The following is a 19,016-nucleotide window of genomic DNA, read 5'->3' as shown; positions in this document are numbered from 1 at the left end:
CTTTTGGCAGTCCATGGCACTTTCAGTATTCTCCTCCAACACCACAACTCAAAGGCATCAATTCTTCTACGATCTTCCTTATTCACTGTACAGCTTTCGCATCCATATGAGGCTACTGAAAACACAATGGCCTGGGTCAGGCGCACCTTAGTCCTCAAGCTGACATGTAAAATGGAGATTATCATAGGCCCTGCCTCCCAAAGCTGCTGGGATTAGGGAGATAGGCATAACCAATGCTTGTCCCAGTGCTCAGTGAATGAGCTCATCCCAACAGGCCAACGTGTCCTGATGCCCAGAAGAGCAGCTCCATGCAAGCCGTGGGTTTCCCAAGAAGCCACCCTAGGGCAGCTCTGCCCACTCAGCCTCTAGCTGTTCCCTCTCATCTGAGGGTCCCCCAGTTCCTCTAAAATGAAGCACACCACAGCCAACTCAGAAGCTGCCTCTAAAATGGCTTCTACAGACTCTGCCTGGCCTCTGCTATGCTGGCAGAGACTCTTGGCACTGAGGGCTCAGTTTATACACTTTGGGGTAATCTCAAAATGGTTCCCTAATAATGCACTGTGAAAAAGTAGCAGCAGTATCCTTGTTCCTCTGGCAGAGGCAACCAAGCACCCCATTGCCTAACCACATCCTCTCTTGCCCTATGATCTCACAGTGTGACCACAACCCTCCTCCTCCATAAACTCAGCCATTCCCTGGAGCCTGCAACTCAACAGTGGCTACACAAGGGCCTAGTGCATAAGGAGGATTCAACCCCTGAAACACTACCCCTTCCAGGAGAAATCTGCTTTCAGATTATCTGCTTCTCTGGTTCATGCCTTGGTGGAGGTATGGGGTTGGGGTGAGGACTAAATCAATTCAAAATCCTATTAAATGTGCACATTAATTGTGGACACATTCTGATGACAGAAATGTTGAAATGTTGGCTGAGGGTTCAGAACTATGCCTCTTAAAATCAAACTATAAGGGTTGGGTCCAGATTATAGCAATACAAATGGTTGGCTGGCTGGAGAAGGCTAAATTAACAAATGGATGGAAGATTGGATGGATGGGAAAGTGGTTTATATGAAGATCTTTTAAGAGTTGAGGACACGGTCTAGGAATTGGCTCAAGACTCCTTGGGTGCCCACACAGACTTTTGGTGGGGGCTGGGAGGGAATGGCAGTTGGAGATCTGGATATTTCCTCCCTGGCCTCCAGGCTGGTGGTGAATCACCCAGGACAAATGATGCACAGTCCCTTCTCCAGGTTTTCTAAGGTGAGGATGCCACTGCTCACCTTACAGGCCTATTTTGGGGTCTCACCACTTGGGTGATCAAAGAGCTCTTTCTAACATCTACAAAGCTCTCTCCTATGCTGACCTGAAACAGTTTCAACTTATTCAGTCAATAGTGACTAAGAAGTGCCATTAACAAACAAGCAGGTACCTTTTATTCATAGTGGTTGGAGAGACAATATTGCTTGATGTGAGGGCATGGACCTTGGAGTCAGACAGGGAAATCCAAGTCTTCATATAAATGACCTTCCTTGTTAGCAAGTGTATTGACTTCCCAAATCTAAACCTTTGTGAACCTGGCTTTCCTCTACTGAAAAATGCAGTTAATATTACTTTTCTCCTAAGTAAGGAAACCAGATCACTTATTGCCTAATCAGAACACTCTTGAGAGTGAAAGGGGCTGCTAATGATGCATTTGAGTTGTAGTGTTGACAAAGAATAATGAGTGTGCTATGGACTGCAAGAAGAACAAACAGATCTACCTTGGAAGAAGTACAACCAGAGTGTTCTTTAGAAGGGAGGATGGTGAGACTTTGTCTCACATGCTTTGGACACATTGTCAGGAGGGACCAATCACTGGAGAAGAACATCAAGTAAAGTAGACGGTCAGTGAAAAAGAGAAAAACCCTCAATGAAATGGTTTGACACAGTGGCTATACTAATGGGTTCAGACATAGCAACAACTGTCAGAATGGTGCAGGGCTGGGCAGTGTTTTGTTCTGTTGTACATAGGGTCGGCTATGAGTCAGAACTAACTTAGTGGCAACTAACAACAGTAATGACTACATAAGACACAAGGCTTCAACTGGGACAAACTAGGCTGCATGATCCCCTACTCATAAGGTTTTAAGAGTCTATGAAAAGCAAATAGAGCACAGCTGGGTACATCAAGTTTACAACAAGCACATGATAGCTGTTATTTTCAATACTATTGGTTATGTGATCAGCTGGACCCTTTAGGACCTTTTCTTCTGGATTTGCCCTTCACCTGGACTCTTCCTTGTTCTAGATTATCAATTGGCTTGAGTACCATCCCACTGGCAAGCCATACTTTTCAACAGATTTAATAGGAACTGTGTCAGCATTAAAGCTTTCATTTGTCTCTTTTCAATCCTGCTTTGGTTTAACAATCTTGATTCATGCTCGAGTCCACCTGACTCGCTCAAGCTCAGCTCAAATTCCTACCTGCCCAGAACCCAGGTATCAGGGGCCAGCTGGGCACACGCAGGAACAGGTGGCAGTAACAGATTCTCTCACTACCTTGGCAGTGGCCCTCTCATCAGGCTTCTTGCAATGCTGGGGTACCTCCTGTGGTTCAGCCATCTGTGGTCACAGAGTGACAGAGCAGGGCTGAGTGACAGGCAGGACTACAATGTAAACTGATGGTGAAATACCACCTGAGAGCTGGAAGGAATGTGGGGGTTGCCTGGGATTAGTAGTTGGGGGGACTTCATGAGCTCTCCTGTCTTCTTTTGTCCTGGGCAAGGGGGGGTGGGCAGCGCGTGGTCAGAAAGCAGTCTCTTTCACTTAGGCACTTTTGTTTCTATACATTTGTTGCTGCTATTAAGTGCTACTTAAGTCGGTTCTGACACATAGTGACCCTATATAGAGTTTCTGAGCTGTAAATCTTTGCAGGAACAAAAAGCCTCATCTTTCTTCCCGGAGCTGCTGATAGGCTCAGACCGCTATCTTGTGGTTTGCAGCTCAGTGTTTATACTATAGAACCACTCTGTTCCCCGCTATACATTTAGCATGTTCTATTTTGAGGTACATTTTGGGGTTCTGATACCACCTCTGCCAATGGAAAATGTGGTGACCTTGGGCCAATGATTTCCTCACCTGCAAATGGGGATAATTATCAGTATTGGACTGTTATCCACAAGGGAAGCCGTTCAAACCCACCAGCTGTGCTCTCTGCAGGAGAAAGATCAGACTGCTTGCCCCTGTAAAGGGTAAGGAGCCCTGGTAGTATTACGGGTCAGGTGTAGGATTGCTAACTGCAAAGTCAGTGGTTCAAACCTACCAGTTGCTCCTTAGGAGAAAGATGTGACTGTCTGCTCCTGTAAAGATTTATAGTCTCAGAAACCCTATCTAAATAGGGTCACTAGGAGTCAGAATAGCCTTGATGGCAGTGGGTTTGGTATGGCAATTAAATGAAAAACTATCTTTGAGGAAAAGAGAAAATTGTTGCAATATAACTATATAGAGACTCTGAATCAGAGTTGTGTCCCCTAGAATTGCATGGTACATAATTTAGTCTCCCTCCCAGGGCTATTGGGATGATAAAGTGAGATATTGTATATAAAATGCCTGGGCCACAGTAATAATTGGCTGTAATTATTACATTTCTTGAGCGTTTCTAGTCCTAACCTTGGGAGTGAGAACTCAGAAGACTGCCCAGTCGCCTGCTGCTACCACAGCACAGGATGTACAGACCTGTCTTTTGGAAACGGTTCTTTCCACAAAGTGGTCGCTCATCTGGCCTGCAGCGCTGTGGCAGTGAGAGGGATGTGGACCCAGAGTGTGTGGCCCCACCACGCCAGGCCAAGTGGGGACATGCAGAAGCAGTCCACCGGAGGCTGGATGGGACCCAAGCCCTGGGGAGGCCGCCTCCCAGTGTGTAAAGGCAGTCACATGGAGTGGTCATGCTGGCCTCACAGTGGGGAGGGAAAACCCATGCATAATGGAAACTCCTCACAATACAATGTGGAAAAGCAATTTTAAGAATCACTTTTATTTTAATTTCTAAGCCAAGGAAAACAGTTGGATTTGCTTTTCTTTGTTGGTCATAGGAAGAAACTGAGGAGCATCACTTTGATTGGAGTTGAGTTCTTCTCCAGGCCTAGGATGGCTGGAATGCTGGGGGGTTATTTCTCTTGGGATGCAATTAGTTGAATAAATATCAAGAGAGCAAAAGTAAACAAACTCATTACTGCCCAGTAAGAACTACCAAGCTAGCAAATACCTAGGGGGTGGGGGAGAGGGGGGTATTTGGAATCTTGAAGGAAAACAAATGCCTCAAAGGCCAAGGGCAACACAAAGAGCATGGCCCTTTGTGTCAGACAGAACTGAGTTCTAGGCCCAGCTCTACCCCTTACCTGCTGTGTGTTCCAGAGCAAGTCACTTAACTCTGTTTAGGTTTCAGAGTCTGTCTTTACAAAATAGGGAAATAACAACCTTGTTGGGTTATGTGGGAACCCAGAATGTCAAGTGCCCAGCACAGTGCCCTTCCTTTGTACAATTCAATCTGCTCCAAGTCAGGCCTACAGGAGGACCCAGAATCTTGCACTTTAAGACTGTCAACTACTAGCAACACTACTATAAGCAGGTTATCAGCCACCTTTTTGAGTTTCAGTTTCCTCAACCTCAAAATACACATAATAATAACTAAATGAAACCATGTAACCCAAAGGGCCTTGTAAACCTGAAAACCTGCAGGAGTCTAAATGCTAGTTGTCAAGTCTGGTCTCCTTTTTAATCTAATCACAAGAAACACTCCTTAAATCCATCACAGTGTATTAATGACCTTTGCTGGTCTCTTGCCTTCCCATCCTGTGTGTGGTAATGTGTCAGATGCTAGGGATACCAAGACAAACAAGGACCAGTCTAACCCATGGGCTACTTCAGGGCCTGGGCAGTGAGGCCAACAGAGCTCCTGGGTCAGAGCCCAGCCTTGTGAATGGATCAGGTGACTCAGTCCCCTGTAAAATGGGATAATGTGGCACCTTCTCATTGGGTTACTGTAAGGGTTCAAGGAGACTGTCAAAGTACTCAACACCTATTATTGTATTTGATGTTGAGTACTTTTATTGAGTTTGTATTGTTACCTTTGTTGATGTCCTTGTTATCATTTCCCAGTCACATCACTCCAATCTCTAGTTTCTGAAGTGCTCCCATGTTCCTTACCTGGGAGAGGAAGAACTCAACTTTAAACAGTGCAGTCCTCCTGGATCTTGAGGCTTGGGAAGGTTTGGAAACCAACATTTACCAAGAGCCAAGTTGCCTTCCTGGGCCTCTCTGGCAGTTTCTTGGCCAAGGTGGAGGACAAAGCAACAGAGAGAGGTGTTTGTCACCAGCTGTGGCAGGTGAGCACTCTGCAGAAGGCAACAGACCAACAGGCCCGCCCTAGCCAGGAGGGGCGGCTTCTCCCCATTGTTCTCAGGCAGGCCCTGCCAGCACGGGAGCAGCCAAAGTGGCATTGGAAACCAGGCAAACACTGACAAACTCAGCCTGGTTTCCACTGACGTCACTGCAGTCCTACCTAGTAGCAGAACCCAAACCAGAGGCACGTGCAGGTTGAGCTGGCCATTCAACCATTCTGGGGCTTTGTCATTTAAGTGAAACATAGCTCAGCATGGTCTGGTGGAGCACAGAATGTTTTGCAATTACTCACTGACTAGCACAAAGTGGAGCTGGGACTTGAAAAGCCCCAGAAGTGGCCTGGGAAGACAAAACCTTCATGTCATTTGCCACAGTTGTTAGATTCTGGGGTGGCACAGACAGTTTGCATTCAACTATTCAGCTAATGGTTGACTGTTCACTATTGTGAAAATCACAAAGTGGTGATCTAATACTACTAAAATCCAGATTAAGCACATTTCTGTGTAGTCATTAACAGTTTGTGGGTTTAAGTCCCTTTAGACCAGGGCTGAGTCTGGTTCTAGCACCTTCCAGCTATGTAATCTTGGGAAAGTCATTTAAGCCTCTCTGAATCTGTTTCCTCATCTGTAAAATGGAAACAACCAGGGTATCTACCTTAAAAGGGCCATTGTGAGGCTTAAATAAAATAAGAAAACACTTGCAAAATGCCTGACTGAGGGTCAACAACAGTTGATGTTGCTAATAAGTATCATAAACTTGTTTTGATAAATTTCCGTGCAGCTCCCATACCCTTCTCAGGAAATCAGTCCCATGGGTTCCCTGGTGGCCCTGGTGTAGCTTCCTCTAGAGGAACTCTTAGTGAGTGTGTCTTTTCATTCACTCAACAAAATATTTACTGAATTCCTGCACCTTCCAAGCCATGTGCTAGGCAAAGTGAATGTCAGAGTGATCAACACAAACCCCCTACCCTCATGGAGCTTACATTCTAGGAGAGGTGTGGCAGAGAGGCAGAGGGTGCATGTCTGATGATGATAAGGACTCTGGAGGTCACAGTTTTATATAACCAGAGAAGGCTGACTTGAGAAGTGGCAATGCAGCAAAGACCTGAAAGCGGCAGAGGAGCAAGCACTAAGGAAATTGAGAAATGTTTCTAAACAGAACAGCAAATGCAAAGGCCTGAGTCATGAGTGTGCATGGTGAGCTTCAGGAACATCCAGGAGGCCAGTGTAGCTAGAGGGGGATGATCTAGGAGGAAAGAAGAGATGAGGTCAGAAAGGTAATGAGGCTTTTCTCTGAGATGGGGCAACGTTAGGTATTCTGAATAGAAGAGTGATCCGAACTGACTGCTGATGTGACTACTCTGAATGCTGTGTGGAGAAATCAACTGCAGAGTGGGCAAGAGCAGGAGCAAGTGAGAAGACTCCTGCAATAGTCCAGGCAAGAAGCGCAGGCAGGTTGTGCTAGGGTAGTGGCAGGGGAGGTGGAGAGAAATGGTAGAAATCTATTTCTAGGATACTGCTATTATAATTTGGTGGTAAACTACATGTGGGATACAAAAGAAAGAAAGGAATCAAGGAACTAAAAGAATAGAGCACAGTGGCTCCATACAATAAGCACTGCACTACGAACCACAAGTTTCATGGTTTGAGCCTGCCAGTCACTTTTTAGAAGAAAGATGAGGCTTTCTGCTCCTGTGAAGATTTAAATCCTTGGAAAGCCTACACAGGGTCGGAACTGACTCAACAGCACGACTCAACAGAACTTAACAGCAACCAATCACTAGGGACTATGGTGATTCTGTAGGATAAGCACTGGACTGAGAACCACAAGGTCAGCAGTTTGAACTCAACAGCCACTCCACAGGAGAAAAATGAGGTTGTCTGCCCCTGCAAAGATTTATGGCCTCAGAAACCCTATATAGAGGGTCGTTATGAGTTAGAATCAACTCGATAGCACTTAACAAACCACCATTCACTAACATGGGAAAAATTGTGGGATGACAGATTGGGATGAAGGTGTGGGGCAAACCAGAATTGCATTTTTGGATAAAAACTAAGTTTGAAATGCCTACTAAGTATTTGAGTGGGAATGTCACAAAGGCAGTTGGATGTATGAATCTGCAGTCAAGGAAAGTGGTATGGGCTGAAGGAAACGTAGAAGTTGCCAGTGATTGAAGGTCATGAAAGTCATAAACCTGGAGAAGATCAAAGTAAAGAAAAAGTCTGAAGACTTAAGTCTGGGCCTGTGAGCACTGAGAGGATAGGAATATGAGAATGAGTGAGCAGTAGAGAATGAAGGAGCAGTAAAGGGTAGTGTCCTGGAAAGAAGTTCAAGAAAGGAATGATTACCAGTGCCCCACACTGTTGAGGACCTAGAACAAGGCCATTGGATTTGGAAAATGGAGGTTATATTGTCTGGAGCACTTGTAATGGATGGGAGGAAGTAAAGTTCTGATGGGAGTGAGGTCAAGAGAAAACTAGGAAAAGAAGTACTGGAAATAGCGTAGGCAAATGTTGGAGGGTTTTGCTAAAAAGTGGAGCAAAGAAATAGACAAACAGTAGCTGGAGATGGGATGTTATGTCAAAAGAATACTTTAAGTACAGAGAAACAACTGCATGACTCTAGGAAACATGTGATCATGCAAGAGAGATGGGAGAATTGCTGGAGCAATTCCTTGAGTAGGCAAGAGGAGGGTTCTTGCGTACACCCATCCCCTCCCTCTGTCCCCTCCCTCTAGGCGTAACTAACTCCTACTCATCTTACAAGGGTCAGTGTAAAGGTCATTTTTTCAGGGAAGCTTTCCTGAACCCTCTGATTAGGCAATTCCCTTGCCATATTCTTTCATAGCATATGATACTTCTTCATGGCACTTACAAAGTGTATGATAATGCGTAAGCCTTTTGAGGGCAGGGCTGGGTCTGTTTTGTTTGCAGCAGTAGCTCTAGCAGCTAGCACACTGCCTGGCACACAACAGATGTTCAATGGAGATCTGGTGAAGGAACAAACGTCCAAGAATAGAACTGAAACATGTGTATTGTTTTTTGCTCCCATCTGATTTGATCACGTTGCAAGGATCAGGACTATGCAGTTACTGACTGTTGCAAATATTTGGATTTATTAGAGCTCAGTTGTTTGTTCCTGTTTGGGCTCTGTAGCTTGGCTAGCACACAGATTAAAGCCATGTGACCGGAGGACACATCCTTCCACTGATAATGGCCCACTACAGACCAAGCACGTTCAGTGCTGTGTCTAGCAATTCACTCATTTAACAAATATTTGCCACAAGCCTGCTTAGACAACATCCTAGGGATACAAGGTGAATCACACACAATAGCTGGCCTCATGGAGCTTAAGAGTCCAACAGAAGAACTCACTATCAAAAAGAACTACTATTGTTCAACTGTGATAGGAGTCACAGAGAGAAAGTCCAGGGGATTAAGAAAGTGTAGAATGGGAGCCAACAATCTGAGGAGTCCGAGGCAGGAGGAGAAGAGAGGTTGGGCAGGCATCCCTTCTTCTACTCTCCCCGTCCCAGCTTCAAGCCCCAAGGTGGTTCTCAGGCTGCAGGATGGAAGTACAGCAAGAGGACTATGGGCATGGCATGGAGCAGACTTCAGGAGCAACAGGGCTATAGCCTCCTGCCTTCAAAAAAAGATCTCCCTGTAGAGAAAGTGAGGCCACAGGCAGTTCAGTTATGAGGACATCACTGATTCTCTCATTTTGTTTACTTTCAGGTTTTCATAGATTTTGTTCACAAAGAAAAACCATTTTGCAAGGACCATGAGGCCGCTGTGTGTGACATGCTGGTGGCTGGGACTGCTGGCTGCTGTGGGAGCTGCTGTGAGCCAGGAGAACGATTTTGAAGGCACTGAGGAGGGCACGCCAAGAGAGTTTATTTACCTGAACAGGTACAAGCGGGCCGGTGAGTCCCCAGACAAGTGTACCTACACCTTCATTGTGCCCCAGCAGCGTGTCACAGGTGCCATCTGCGTCAACTCCAAGGAGCCTGAGGTGCTCCTGGAGAACCGAGTGCACAAGCAGGAGCTGGAGCTACTCAACAATGAGCTGCTCAAGCAGAAGCGGCAGATTGAGACGCTGCAGCAGCTGGTGGAGGTGGACGGCGGCATCGTGAGTGAGGTGAAGCTGCTACGCAAAGAGAGTCGCAACATGAACTCACGGGTCACGCAGCTGTACATGCAGCTCCTGCATGAGATCATCCGCAAGCGGGACAATGCACTGGAGCTCTCCCAGCTGGAGAACAGAATCCTCAACCAGACGGCCGACATGCTCCAGCTGGCCAGCAAGTACAAAGACCTGGAGCACAAATACCAGCACCTGGCCACGCTGGCCCACAACCAGTCGGAGATCATTGCACAGCTTGAGGAGCACTGCCAGCGGGTGCCTGCTGCCAGACCCGTCCCCCAGCCGCCCCCTGCCACACCACCTCGGGTCTACCAGCCACCCACCTACAACCGTATCATCAACCAGATCTCCACGAATGAGATCCAGAGTGACCAGAACTTGAAGGTGCTTCCACCCACTCTGCCCACCATGCCAACTCTCACCAGCTTCCCGTCCTCCACAGATAAACCATCAGGTAAGTCCTTCTAGGATCCCTTTCTATCTGGACCTCAGAGTCAGGCACCAGGTTTCCAGAGTAAGGGAAAAGCCATGGCAAATTTGAAACCAGGCCAACAGACTTGTGCCATGCCCTTCCCCTGCATCCTCTTCCCCCAGCAATCCCTTGGGTCAAGCTCCTAGAGTCAGTGGGATCGGAGGGGGGCCATATTCCTTAGATGCATGCTTAAAGGTAGAACCATGAAGCAGGAAGAATCTCAGAAGAGAGTAAATATTCACTGGCACCCAATAAAACAGCTCAAGGCCTTTCATTTTGTCAGCTCCACACTAGATGCTCGGTGTTGGCAAATAAGATATCTGTCCTGCAAGCTTGTGGACTCTAGGATCCAGTGCCATGCTTGATAGAGATTTGGCATTTAGTAAGTACTCAGCAAATAAACAAGAAGCCAAAGAAAAACAAATGCTATCACTTTAAATGTCCAATAAGCACACTTTAGGGACTGAAGGGAAGGAGGGAGTACTTTCTAATATATCCTAGAGTCTGCTGCTATCTAGAATTTTCAATGATGATTTAATATATTCTTATACACATGGAGTCCTGGTGTGGCACAGTGGGCTAATGCGTCAGACTGCAAAGTTGTTTGAACTGCAAGGTCAGTGGTTCAAGCTCACCAGCTGCTCCTTGGAAACTCTATACAGGGTCGGTATGAGTCGGAATTGACTCAACAGCACTTAACAACAACAATAATACAAATAATACACATTTCATCTTAAAATATAATGAAGTCTTATAATACCGTTTGGGGGGGAAGAACAGGGGTTGTTGATGGAGAGGAAGTGGCTGATAAAAGTTCTGAAACTTAACCAAAATACTGTGCTGGACATTCTCATATATATCATACCACAACCCTGCAGTGCCAATGTGTGGGCATATTAACTGAAACTCTCAGAGGTTCAGTAATTTATTCATGGGCTTGGGTCTTCAGGCTTGATTTAAGCATGCCCATTCACTTGAGGCTTGGATCCTCTGTAGTGCACTAGGACTCTGAGAATCCTCTCTTCTGGGGGCATCAGGCTTCCCCACCAGAATGTCAGTACGAGCTCAGCCCCGTGAAACTCAGCCATTATTCAGTCATCCAGACCCTGTAAGTTTCCAAATTCACTATCATAGAAGAACCAGAGTTACCTTTGCATAAACAAACTATTATTTGCTCCAAATCAATAATTTTGGTATCATTCTGACGTATGAGCAGGAAGGCATTTTACTGAGAATATCATGTTTTACACTTACTTCACACTTTTGAAAATCACCACCACCACCACTGGGAAGAACAGCTTCTTGTTAATCCCAGAAACAGGCTGCATCTAAGAGCAGGAGGGTGGTCAGTGCAAAGGACAACAGTGACATTATTTGCAGGTCAGTGGGGGGTGGGGTGGGGAAACTTGAGGCAGGGCCCGCAGCACCTCAAAGGAAAGACCTCGACTGGGTGTGCGGACTGAGAGCAAGCACATGCTTTGGAGCAGGCTGATCAGGTGGCATGTCAATTTGCTTCTCAATTTCCTCATCTGTCAACTAGGGATTAAGTGAAATGTTGCCCCCCATCACCCGAAAATAAAACTTTCAATATATGGTAGCTATTAGTCTCCTTTGATTGTGATCTCTTCATGTTAAAACAAGGAGCTTAAAATAAACAGTCTCTTTCTAGTTCTGGTGTTCTGCAGTTTATGACTGCCCCCATCTGTACACATGCCTGTTTAAAGTCAAAAGCTCCGCAAAAGATGTAGGGTAAGCTAATGCGTCTTGGAAGAATACTTAAAGAGGATAAAATGTGCCCCTGAGCACCAAATGAAGATTCAACTGAATGCCAGTTATAATCCTAATATGAGTCAAGCTGGTCTCAAAAATTACCCAAGTGATCTTCTCTCTCCCAAGCATCTCTAGTTTCTGACTCAATAATTTCAGGACAGTCCTGAGTTTGAACTGAGCTGATCAGTATACACTGTAGAACTGAAGACCTGATTTATATTCAAGCTCCACCCCTTGTTAGCTGTTTGCTCATAATAAAGTTACTTAACTCCTCTGAGCCCAAATTTCTCTTCTATAAAATAAGGGCAAAAGTCCCAACACAGGGACTTTGTTTTGGAAACTCAGTGCAATCAAGTATGCAATATTATATCATGTGGTATAGCTACAGCTACCCTATGCCTGTCACAGTGCTAGATAAAGGGAGCAGGGGGAAAACTGGTCCCTGGCCTCCAGAAACAGTCTGAACCAGGTTGTTGCATGCATGAATATATTTGAGATCCATCCAGTGCCTATTATTTTTATCCTCCTAAATCAGCACCTCTGGTCTGACAAAGGAACTCTTTGGCAGATATCATCTGGCAAGGCTATATTTTTCAGAACACTGTGAGAATTTATTTTCAATAACAAGTACCTGAAATCAGGAATAAAGTGAAACTCTGGGCTATGTGGTCACTAGGTAACACCATCACATGCTAAGTGCTCCACAAGAAATGTGTGAGGGTCCCCATAAGGTGGTACAATGGAGTCTGTCTGGAGTGGAGAGGAAGGTTGAAATAGGATCTTTTGCACTATGTGTAAGAGTTTTGCACTTTTGATGTATGTGTAAGAGTTCACGAAATGAATTTGGAAGTCTGGAAACCAGGTTAGTAGTGAATCCCTGATGGAGGAGGAGCCCATGTAAACACTCAGGGGTACTGCCCAACTCCTGACATCTCAGGTGGATCTGATCCCTTGAAGTTCTGTTCACAGTTCTGTGGGCTGTGGCACAGGTAAGGGACCTGTTTGCTGTGTGTAGTTAGAAGGCTACTGTACTCACCTCAGTCTTCCCTCCCACTTAGGAGAGCTCACTGGCACAGGAGGGAAGATAACCTGAATGTGGCATCATTTAATTTCCTCCTTCCCTCCCTCCCTCCTTTCTCCCCCCTCTTTTTTTTAAAAATTTTTATTGTGAATTGAGTGATAGTTTACATGGGAGAACATCAGTTTTACACTCATTGCATTTCATTTCATTGCAATGATACAATCCCCTGCATGCATCATCAGTCAACAGTATTTGCTTCTATTCCCTCTGTATGTTTTCTGTTTTGATGTACAATGTATACCAAAACAGAATATACAATCATTCAAACACCAAAGGGCACACCCTACAAGCCTGCCCCCCGGCCACCAGCACACAGCCCCTCTCCCTCTATGAGTCTAGAGTTCTCAGCTGCTTCCTCTCTCCACGCCATCATCTCTGCCTCCATCTCTGGCTTGCCAGTTCTCTGGGTAGGGTCCCACATTCTGCTCCCGCTCTTCTCCCTTGATGGTCCCAGGGTCTCCCTTCTTTCTTAATTTCTAGCAAAGCCCTCACAAATTTGATCTCTCATACTAGATCACTCGTGACAGGCTTCTTATAACCCATGCTCACTGACTTCCCATACAAGGCATTAGTTATCAGTCAAGACTGAGTCCTGGTTGTGGAGATAATGGGTAGACAGAGCTCACAAGGAGAGTGGTTGGCGAGGGTCCTGCCTTTTCCTGGTGTTGAACTAACCTATAAGGAAAAACCATATGGGTCTCTCTCTATCCAGCTCTAGAGGCCTTGTGTGGGCTTTACCAGCTCCATGACAGCCAATCAATAAAGAGCTCTTATCAGGCCTGTACAGGGTCGCTATGGGTCGGAACCGACTCAACGGCACTTAACAACAACAACAACAAAATCAGGCCTGTTCGGAGAGCTGCAAGGCAGGCTCGGGTCCTGGAAGACAAAACCTTCTTCTGTGCTCTCGCCCAACAGATTCTTTGTTCCTGAAACCATCATTCAGCCAGCAACACCTTTGCAATTGAACACCTTTGCACCCAAGTCTTGGCAGCTTCAAATTCTTTCATCCCACAGCCTCAGAGCCTTTGGGCTTTTCCTCATTGTCTGGGCTGCTCAGTCCACAGCACGCCCTTTCCCAGGGGACTGAGGGAGCCACGGCCCACTCCATCTGAAGCTGCACTCACTGGCATGTTCCCAGCTAGAGACAGGAACAGGCTGGCTCCAAGCCAGGCTCTGGCCTGCAGAAAGCTAGAGTGAGGCCGACTCAGGCAGCAGCTCAGCTTCCCTGCCTCACACCTATGTTTTTCCCTGTCTCTCTCTGTCAGGTGTGCCCAGGCTAGCTAGAATGCTGCTCATGATGAGGCTTAAGTCATAACCCATCCTTCCTCCCCGCTGCTCTCCTCTCTTTCTCACAGTCACACATCCCTCCATCTCCGCCCCATCTACACGCACACGCGCGCACACACAGACAGAGTTATCAGCAGTCTGTTAAAGAGGAAGGTTGCACGGGTCATTCTCTAAGCTGCATATAAAGAACAAGACATGGGTCTCAGCTCTGGTCTTCTCCCAGGAAAGGTTCTGGCAGGCCTGGGACACTATTTTTTAGTTTACCCCAAGCCCTGTTGCCACAGTTTCCTAGAGACTGATCAGGGAAGAAAAGGTAGTACCACAGCAAGGCTTGTCGGGAATGGGTAGTTCTATAGTAGCTGTTTGAATAATGAAGGAGCCATAAAATTATAAAAAGATCTTGAAACTACGAATGGTCTGTCAGATGGACAGGATCACAATCAGTTCCTAAATTTGTAATTTCCAGAAGACAGAGGTTCAGAAAGGTTAAGTAACTTGCCCAAGATTATACAGCTGGTGGCTCAGTCAGGCTTAAACCCAAGTCTCTCTTTACTCTTGAAACCTCCTCCTGGAAAGGCTAGAGGAAACTGGTGTAAGAACTGCTCTAAGAATACTTGTCTTAGCCCAAGCTGCCAGTTACCCAGGACTTGACCCTCTATCACTGCTTCATGGTGTCAGGCCGCAAATAGTTCCTTGAAAAAGTGCTCTGAGAACACAGCTTGGTGAACTTTTTATTAGAACTCTCTTGGTTCCATTAACAAAAAAGTATCCACTGAGAACCTACCCATATCATATCACCCCCTTGCCCAAGCCTAGGAGGAACAAATTGAGCTTTCAAACAGAAAACATACTATGCTGCTGCCTAATTTTTTAGCAAATCTGAACACATTCTCTGAAATTACTTCTGCTCAACATTTCAAGGCATAGCCCAGTCTGAAGTCCTGATTTATTTAAATATATTTGCTCTAAATGCATAAAAAAATCTGTAGATTTGATCTGCTCGTAGGATCACAGCTGGTAGCTACCCAGATTGCTTCACTAAAAACACAACACACCTATAGAAACCACCCACCGCTCACTACAGATGTCCTACAGCGGCCAGGACAACATTGATAACTTGAATATGAAAGGTTCCCTAGATAGATTTCCCACATTATAAGGTAGGAAATATATGCATTAGATTGTGGTTCCCTAGTGCAAACTATGGAAAACACTGCAAGTATGAGCATTCCGGAACATTTAATTGTGCTCATGAGGAACCTAAAGATAGACCAAGAGGCAGTTGTTCAAACAGAACAAGGGGATCACTGAACGGTTTAAAATTAGGAAAGGTGTGTACCAGGGTTGTATTCTTTCACCATATTTATTCAACCTGTATGCTGAGCAAATAATTCGAGACGCTGGATTATATGAAGAAAAATGTGGCATCAGGATTAGAGGAAGACTCATTAATAACCTGAGATATGCAAATGATACAACCTTGTTTGCTGAAAGTAAAGAGGACTTAAAATACTTACTGATGAAAATCAAAGACCACAGCCTTCAGCATGGGTTGCATCTTAATGTAAAGAAAACAACAATCCTCACCACTGGACCAACAAACAACATCCATATAAATGAAGAAAAGACTGAAGTTGTCACAGACTTCATTTTGCTCAGATTAACCATCAACACTCATGGAAGCAGCAGTCAAAAAAATCAAACAACATATTGCAGTAGGCAAATCTGCTGCATAAGACCTCTTTAAAGTGTTAAACAGTAAAAATGTCTATCTGAGGTCTAAGTGTGCCTGACCCAAGCCATGGTATTTTCAATAACCTCATATGCATGTGAAAGTTGGACAGTGAATAAGGATGACCATAGAAGAATTGATGCATTTGAGTTGTGGTGTTGGAGGAGAATATTCACAGTACCATGAACTGCCAAAAGAACAAATAGATCTGTTCTGGGAGAAGTATAGCCAGAAAGCTCCTTGGAAACCAGGATGGTCAGACTTCATCTCTTATACTTCAGACCTATTATTAGGAGGGACCAGTCCCTGGAGAAGTTTATCATGTTTGGCAAAGTGGAGGGTCTGAGAAAAAGAAGACCCCCCCAATGAAATTAACTGGTACAGTGGTAGCAGCGATGGCTCAGTCAGGTGTAGCAATGATTGTGAGGTTGGCACACAGCTAGGCAGTGTTTTGTCTTGTATTTAGGGTTGCTAAGAGTCGGTACCAACTCGATGGCACCTAAGAGTAACAATGGATGTGTTAAAATAAAATACGAAATATGCCACATTGTGGCTTCCATTCCTTCTGGAGGTCAAGCAATCACCAATCCAGGTAAAAGGGTACCAATCTCATGTGTAGACAGCAGTGCGAAGCACTGTAGAGAGCTGGAGGAGCAAAGGTTCATTCTGATGATGGTGAGAATGACTACTACCACCACTGCTCTGCCTTTAAGTCACAGAGGCCACAGGAAACCCCATGACATCAGGTTTCCTTCTTAGAGACTTGTGTTGTTTTCACTGGGCTACATTGTCTTTCTTTTTTCCTCCCTTCTTAATATTTTATTGTTAAACAAAGTAAGATTCCCAATGTCATTACAAATGACACAATCCAGAAACATTTCAAAGAACATTCTTTGCTAAAATCTTCATAAACAAAAACTACTCAAATCCAATGAGTGTCATCTTCCTTCTTGCTTTGCTTTCTCTGTTCTTCCTCCTCTGGTACCTTGGGGAACTTAGCAGAGAGAGCTTTTTGAGTGTGATGGAAAGCTACAACTCCCTTCCTCAGGCAGTTTTCCAAGGAAGACATTAGGCTAAGTGCTCAGCTCCAGGAGATAAACTATCAACTTGTTACTGCAATAGTCTGATGATCTGGCATCTTGTGGCTTGGAAATCCCTGCAGTTTGGCACTTGGCAAACTGCAAGTAATCTAGAAAATCCTGGAGATGAGGCATCTGTGGCCAGCTCACTATTCACATAAATGAATTGCGTGGTGAATTTATATAGCAGATTTTCATAACTCTTAAGATGCCACATAAAAAGGTAAACAAAGTAGAATTAAATTAATACCATATTACGGAATGTCTAAAACAAAGCTGGTTTAATTCACTGAGCTCAGTGGGGTTTGCACTATTGTGTGTACGCGCACACACACACACACACACACACACACAAGTAATGAAGTGACATGCCAGTTGTTTCTATCAGCATCAGTGAAGCACTCGGGTGGTAGAGAGCTGCTCAGAGGAGCACTCGAGGCAATCCCTGTATGTAGAGCTGCCCTTGTGATAAGACTGGAAACAAGACAATCGAGAAAAAATCCCTGATGGTCTTGGCCCCGTACCTCAAGATGGGCTAATGGAGTGATAGAACCTGGAGTAGTTTTATGTTACCTTTTTACAAAATGAGTAAGTGATTTTCTCTAAGATTTTTTAGCATAATAAGTGATAATTACTATCTACAGATAGAAATATGTAGAGAAAAAATTTGCTAAGAAAAGGCCAGTTTGACAAAAACTATAATTAAAAAAAGATTTTTAGATGATGAAACTAAGATACCTTAAATTATATTTCTACAGTAACCTCCAAATGAACAATTAAAAATCTAATCATCTGTCAATATCCCAGACACTATGCAGACCACCAGACCTGTCCACAATACAGGGCTCCTTTTCTAGGGTTTGGTCTGGATATTGATTACCCTCTGTGGTGGGGTCGCTGTTTCCAGGTGTATTGACTACTACTGCTTCTCAAACAGTAAAGAAATTGAGGAAAGTGAAGGGAATGCAGCTTACAAGATGGAAGAAGGCATGTGAAGTCCTAAGTGACTTATCAGTAGATTGGGAATATCAATACATACTGTCCCCAAGGTGGCTGAAGTCCCCCAGGAGCCGTGTCACAGAGGTGGTAAGTGGGCAAATCCCAACAATCCTAATTGGTGTGATAACCATAGCATTGTTGTTGTTATTAAGTGCTGTCGAGTCAGTTCCAACCCATAGCAACTCTTGTATAGGATTTCCAAGGAGCAGCTGGTGGGTTTGAACCACTGACCCTGTGGTTCAAACTGCCATTATGATCCAGTGCATTATCCTGCAGCACCATACCATAGAAATGCATAGTGCAGTAAAAAGAATCAGGAATTGGAAAGTAAAACTGAGTTCTAATCCCAGATACTCCATTTATCTATGGTGTGATTTCTCTGAGCCTTAGTTTCCTCATTAGTAACACAAAAACAACAATACTCATATTAATGAATTGGAATCACATGAAAAGCACCTGGCAGGTAGAAGACACTCATCATATTCTATGTCAAGAAATTTGGAAAACAGAAACCTGGCCAAAGAGTTCCATATTTGTGCCCTTCCCAAAGAAAGGTGACCCAGTGGAATGTTGAAATAGTTTAACAGTATCATTTATATCACATGCAAGTACAACTTTGCTAACGATAATAAAAAATGGCTTCAGCAGCACAACACTAGGGAGCTGCCAGAAATTCAAGCTGGATTAAGAGATTTCGTTGCTGACGTCAGATGGATCTTGACCAAAAGCAGAGAATACCAGGAAGATGTCTGTGTTTTACTAACTATTCAAAAGCATTCAATTGCATGCATCATAACAAACTATGGCTAGCTTTACGAATTGTATTCACGCAAAACCTAAAACCTATAGATGGACCTAAAGGCAGTCATTCAAATACAGTAAGGGGATACTGAATGGTTTATAATCAGGAAAGGTGTACATCAGGGTAGTATCCTTTCACCATGCTTGTTCAATCTGTATTGTTGTTGTTGTCGTTGTTAGGTGCCATCTAGTTGGTACCGACACATAGCGACCATATGCACAGCAGAACGAAACACTGCCCGATCCTGAGCCAACCTCACTATTGTTGCCACG

At 44.7% G+C, this 19,016-nt stretch overlaps 2 protein-coding genes across 3 annotated transcripts in view; one reads left to right on the top strand and one right to left on the bottom strand.

Moving 5' to 3' along the window:
- The window catches only part of RALGPS1 (Ral GEF with PH domain and SH3 binding motif 1), a 522,711-nt gene that overhangs the window by 169,066 nt on the left and 334,629 nt on the right, over window positions 1-19,016 (bottom strand). The gene's annotated exons all lie outside the window — the stretch shown is intronic.
- The window catches only part of ANGPTL2 (angiopoietin-like 2), a 42,975-nt gene that overhangs the window by 5,786 nt on the left and 18,173 nt on the right, over window positions 1-19,016 (top strand). Inside the window, exon 2 of the mRNA XM_006834780.1 lies at window positions 9,111-9,973. Within this exon, the coding sequence (XP_006834843.1) occupies window positions 9,157-9,973 (817 nt within the window). The 5' untranslated portion in view covers window positions 9,111-9,156. The remainder of the gene's footprint in view (window positions 1-9,110; window positions 9,974-19,016) is intronic.

The sequence above is a fragment of the Chrysochloris asiatica genome, unplaced genomic scaffold (assembly GCF_000296735.1).
Source record: "Chrysochloris asiatica unplaced genomic scaffold, ChrAsi1.0 scaffold00014, whole genome shotgun sequence".
Classification (NCBI taxonomy): Eukaryota; Metazoa; Chordata; class Mammalia; order Afrosoricida; family Chrysochloridae; genus Chrysochloris; species Chrysochloris asiatica.
The sequence above is the reverse complement of the archived record's forward strand: the minus strand, read 5'-3'. Positions and strand labels throughout refer to the sequence as shown.